The sequence below is a fragment of the Bubalus kerabau genome, chromosome 12, assembly GCF_029407905.1.
Source record: "Bubalus kerabau isolate K-KA32 ecotype Philippines breed swamp buffalo chromosome 12, PCC_UOA_SB_1v2, whole genome shotgun sequence".
NCBI classification, from domain to species: Eukaryota; Metazoa; Chordata; class Mammalia; order Artiodactyla; family Bovidae; genus Bubalus; species Bubalus kerabau.
The window spans coordinates 69,363,125-69,369,124 of NC_073635.1; the positions used below are offsets into that span (position 1 = coordinate 69,363,125).

General features: G+C 39.2%; 1 protein-coding gene across 1 annotated transcript in view; it reads left to right on the forward strand.

The window, feature by feature from the left end:
- The window catches only part of GPC6 (glypican 6), a 1,245,321-nt gene extending 1,239,768 nt beyond the window's left edge, over nucleotides 1-5,553 (forward strand). Inside the window, exon 9 of the mRNA XM_055542775.1 lies at nucleotides 133-5,553. Within this exon, the coding sequence (XP_055398750.1) occupies nucleotides 133-335 (203 nt within the window). The 3' untranslated portion in view covers nucleotides 336-5,553. The remainder of the gene's footprint in view (nucleotides 1-132) is intronic.
- Nucleotides 5,554-6,000: the final 447 nt, after the last annotated feature.

Here is a 6,000-nt window from a genome sequence, read left to right on the forward strand (position 1 = left end):
TAAATTTTAAAAATAAATAAAATAAACCTAGTGGGGTGGGGTGAGGGGGTCTTCTACCAACATGCCCAAATTCTTTTGTGCCCCACTCTTTGCTGGCCTGGCTCTAACTCTTTTTCCATCTGTCCACGCCAGGCGACGAATCCAGCGGCTCGGGGAGTGGCAGTGGGTGCATGGATGATGTGTGTCCCACAGAGTTTGAGTTTGTCACCACAGAGGCCCCCGCGGCGGATCCCGACCGGAGAGAAGTAGACTCTTCTGCCGCCCAGCGCGGCCCCTCCCTGCTCTCAGGATCTCTCGTCTGCGTCGCCCTGGCACTGCAGAGACTGTGCAGATAATCCTGGGTTTTCGGTCAGATGAAACTGCATTTTAGCTATTGGAACGGCCAACTCACTTCTTTTCTTACACCCTTGGACAGTGGACCATGCCACAAAAAAACTTACCGGTTTCCGAGAAGAGGGCAGTACTGTACTCTGCCTCCCTTTTTGTTTTCCCAAAGAGTACCGGGCACCAGACTGGACTGCTTCCTCTTTCCTTCAGCTATCTGTGGGGACCTTGTTTATTCTAGAGAATTCTTACTCAAATCTTTCGTACCAGGAGATTTTCTTACCTTCATTTGCTTTTATGCTGCAGAAGTAAAGGAATCTCACGTTGTGAGTTTTTTTTTCCCCCATTAAAAAAAAAAAAAATAGGAAGAAAAGATCATTTTCCTTGCAAAATCAGGCCAAACCCCAAGACAACTACAATTGAAACAAAGAAGCAAACAAGAGAGAAAAATAAAAGAGCTTTAATGCCTTAAGTTTGGCATTGCCAGCCAGCTCCCAGTGTAAGCTTTTCAGTAACAAATCAGGGTTACAAAATGCTTATGGGGAGAAAGTTTGACATTTTTTTCATGTAGTGAAAACACTGTTGTCTTGGAGGTCTTGCAGGCTAACCACACAATGCCCCAGCTGATTTGGAGGTACTGAGGGTAAATTTAGAATTCCATCTTTACTATGAGAGCAAAATTTGCTACAGCTCAGCATCTCTCTCTTACCTTGCCCGATTTCAATTTCAGTAATGGCATCATTTTTCTTAATTCTTTTAATTATACACTTTATAATACAGTGTCTGTCCACTGTATCCAATTGGCACAGACTTTTTGCTTCATTTTCAGTTACTAGTGGACACCTGCATGAACTCATCCCCCTCAAGGGTCTGAAATGAAAACAATCATCAACAATACAATCGCTTTGCTTTAGCCACAGGCTTGACACGAATCAAATGTTTCTGCCCTGTGCTCATACCCTCCCCAAAGAAGAGTTCTTTTAATGAACCGCTGAACAATTCGATCCATAAGTGAGTTTTCATTTTTAACTATTAACTTTGTGTCAATTGGTTTCTGCATCACAAGGGCATTCTCTTACAAAATAACTCACAACAACAAAAAACGTCAAGACAAAAAATATATATATATAGTATTGACATGGAGATTTCTTTCACTTTTTTAGTCTTAGTATGATCATCTATTTTTATATCTATATATATATAAATCACAGATTTTAACTTCTTAATTCCAAGCTCAGGGTTGACACACCTTTGTAACGAAAATGTTTTGTCAACCAGCTCTTCTTGTTTTGTGCTGCTCAGAGAAGGGATTCCTCAATTATCTGTGAGCACCAAGAATCAAGAAAGAGAACTTTTTACGTATCTGTCCATTTATTAAAAGTTTGCCAGGGCACACCTTTCTCGCATGAGTGTGCTTTGCCCTGGATGCTCCACACTGTACCTAACTCATGGGCAGAGCCATGGGTGTGCAGAACTGTACCGGTCATGGAAACTGTATGTGCAAGGAATGTGTTATTCATGCAAAACCATTGCTTTCAGGACAACGCCTTCAGCCTAGGATTCCTGCTTGGCACTTGGAGAGATGTCCTAATTGAACAGGCTGATTTATAGCCGAACTCTTCCACCAGGTGTGCCAAAGCCAGGCATGATGCTCCCCTTGACAGAGAGAAGCAAAATAAACCAAACTGGGGCTTTATGAATACAGTTGGCTATCCATGTTTTTTATTTTTTTGGTTTCTATGATGCTTCTGGGGTTGGGAAAAGTAATATTTCAAGACACCATAGTATGCCAGTCACATGTTAACTAACCCATTGGCAGTCATGACACATAAGTGATATTTTTTATCTCCATACTCATCAAAATTATAATTAGTTATTGATTTAGTCATCACACTTAAGTAGAACACATGCAGCACAATAGTATTAAGTATATTTGAGCACTTTTGCAAAACTGAAAGTATTTAGAAGCATCTCTTGCTATTGTATGCCTAACAAAATATGGAACATAGGATTCTGAGAGACTTTGTGGCATCTTTTCATTTAAATCTTTAAGAAATTAACACTTAATCTAATTCGGCATTCCATACTTCTAGAAAACCATTCATTTCACTGCCAAACTTCAGCTTCCTAGCACCAATTACACATAAAGCATCTCCATGAAGGACCAATCATTTCTGTTGCTCATTGCATTGTATGTTCGGAAATCAGTATTGTCTTTCTCCAGTAATTAAGGTGCAATACAAATTTAATCAATCTTGATTGTCCAGAATATTTGAGTCATCACTTGTTTTCATAGCTTTAAGCTCCAAGTCTTTCCTTTTGAAAAAATATTTCTGCATTGCTTTCTGTGAAATAGATCAGAATGCCTTGTTTTCCCTGTGCTTTCTCCCCCCAGAGGGTTTTGTGCATGTATGTGAATACACCTTATATTAATGAATGTGAACCCATGTTCTGTACACACTAAACACACCAATAATATATAAATGCCTGCTTCATTTGTTTCCACACCTTTGTTATCAATATTATTCCTACTGGTGAGCTATAGTGAACTCTATGAGCCAGGCAGAAAGCTGACATCACTATCAGTTAATGATGCCACAGCAATCAGCACCCACATGGATGTGGTCAAAATACTATTCAAATTGTACTTCCTGCTTTTTATCATCATCCCACCCCATCATATGATTTTTTAGACTAATTTGACATGAGAATTTTTTTGTACCCTAAGGGAATTAGTTTAATCTAGTTAACCCATTCCAGTAAGTATTTTGGAATTTCCCCCTCCCTGCACCACCAAATTAATTTCTCTCATTTTAGCATAGTGATAGGGGATGCGATGATACTCCATTGTTTTTCCTGACCTGCCCTCATTTGCTTTGAAGTCCCCTAAATTCTGTAATCACGTCATAACCTCTGTTATGAGTAGAGAAGAACAGACTCACTGAAATCGGACGCTAGAAACAGTTGGGTGATGCTCATAACTGCAAACACTTAGCTTATTGAAGTGCCTCTATTTACATGTTCTTTAGTTATAATATGTATTTTTCTAACAGAAATACACGTCTGTAATTGGTGTATATTATACTTTGTATATGTTATAACAAAAGCTAAACAGAGGCTAAAGTCTTAAGCAGAGAAGAACGGATTGCAAATTCATGAGTTCGAGCTCCGCTTATGGTTCTGTATTAAAGGACAGACATGATGACCTTGTCTCATTTGAATGAAGGTCAAGTCAGGACTTTGATTAGAGCCACCATAGAACAGCATTAGCGCTAGCAGTCTGACTCCCTTACAGTGTCTTAACCAGATCAATATCTTGTATCACTTGCTTTAATTGTAAGGGATAGAAAATACTACTTTGCCTACACTGAAAAACATGATTATTCATTGACAAGCAGTAATCATTGTAAAAGTAGCGTTCTGTAAATCAAACACTCTGAAAATATTATCGGACGCAGAACCCTGATATTTAATTTATATTCCCTGCTGCAGACATTAGCCTACTTTAATTCTTTAGCCATTACATACATGTTTTGGCTACACACTGAACACCAACTAAAGTCCTCAAGGAGGAATAAAACCGTAGCAGGTTCCTGAGTTGTGATTCTTTTATTACTTCTCTTTGCAAGGCTAATTATCAGGTGGTTGGAGGAATGGTGGGAGGGTTAGCAAATGCACGTTTTGACTTATCCAAAACTTGCAGAAATTCAAACTCATTTACTTACAGTCACTAACAAATCTGCCTTCTAACTTTAGAAAAAGGAGGGGAGGAGAGGGGGAGTTTAGCTTTGCTAACAGAAGAGTAAAGGAGACCATAACTTATAAATTTGCAGTGTGTTCCTCCTTGGTGGAGACATTAGCCAGTGTTTGGTTTTAGGCCAAGTTCTACAAAGACAGTATTGATTTGTATGCATCCTGAAGCCTTGCTATAACATGGTTTGCTACAGCACGGGACTCAGCCTAGCATGGGGCCATTTGAACCTCAGTGAAGGTTGCATAGGTACTGAAATCTTTGACATTGCCTTGTAATGAGGTACTTCGACGAAAAGACAACTCAAGTTGGCATAGTAGTGAGGTCTCTGTGTGCATATGCATAACATATATGCAGGACGAATGTGTGCACCAATCAAACCTAAAATTTTATGTGACTGTCAAATGAATATGATTTGGGTTAAGATTTTTCATTTCTGATTTGGATAGAAAATTGCTATTAATCTTGTATTAAAATAGTTTTTAAAAATCTACCAGTGCCCTTTCTGCATTTTCTTAATTATTTTCATAGTCTAAATTTCAGAACTTTTGCATTATTTTGTTTGAGAACGTTTTAGAAGCTGCACTATTTTAAAAAAGAAAAAGAACCATAGGTTAAATCAGCACCACCCACTGAAGTACACTTGGCATCTGAAATAAAGAACTTCTCAAACTTTAGAATATTTAGAGCTTTCCAAATGTATATCTTGAGTTTGAGCAAGCTCCGGGAGTTGGTGAGGGACAGGGAAGACTGGCATGCTGCAGTCCATGGGGTCGCAAAAAGTTGGACACAACTGAGCGACTGAACTGAACTGATCGAAGATACTATACCTCTCTTCTTTTGTGTTGGTTTCTTCTCTAAAATAAAATTTAGTAGCTTGAGAATTGATGTCAGTACTTTATAAATAATGTCAGAAAATAAGATGTAAAAGAACTAACACTTTTCCAGATTTAGCAAATTGCCTTGCTTTTTTATTTCTGGAAACTCCCATGCTCCCAGGGATGCTAAATACTGTATAACATGCTAAAGATTCATTTAGCAGACTTTTATTAAACTCTTACTTGACACTAAACCTGGTCTAGGTGCCAGTCACTGGTTATCAAAACGGCCATCTGAGAAGAATTCATTCTTTACTATAGTTACTCATAATTATTACAAATACATCACTGATTTTAAAAATGTTCTTTTAAATAAAGAAATCTATGTAAATAAAGTTATCACAAATATAACATGGTAAGCAACATTATAATTTTTAAACATTACAATTTAGCTCACATTATTGCTATGTTGACTTCTTTTAAGGAAAGGGATTCCTATAAAACAGTTAACTTTAGGGTGGTGGTAGTGTTTAGTCACCGAGTCCTATCTGACTCCTTTGTGACCCCATGGACTGTAGGCTACCAGGCTCCTCTGTCCATGGGATTTCCCAGGCAAGAATACTGGAGTGGATTGCCATTTCCTTCTCCAGGGGATCTTCCTGACCCAGGAATCAAACCAGAGTCTCCTGAATTGGCAGGCAGGGTTCTTTAAGACTGAACCACCTGGTAAGCCCCTAACTTCAGGATCAGATCAGATCAGATCAGTCCCTCAGTCGTGTCCGACTCTTTGCGACCCCACGAATCGCAGCACGCCAGGCCTCCCTGTCCATCACCAGCTCCCGGAGTTCACTCAGACTCACGTCCATCGAGTCAGTGATGCCATCCAGCCATCTCATCCTCTGTTGTCCCCTTCTCCTCTTGCCCCCAATCCCTCCCAGCATCAGAGTCTTTTCCAATGAGTCAACTCTTCACATGAGGTGGCCAAAGTACTGGAGTTTCAGCTTTAGCATCAGTCCTTCCAAAGAAATCCCAGGACTGATCTCCTTTAGAATGGACTGCAGGATAATTCCATCTAAAAACCAGAATATAACAATTCTATTTGGAAAT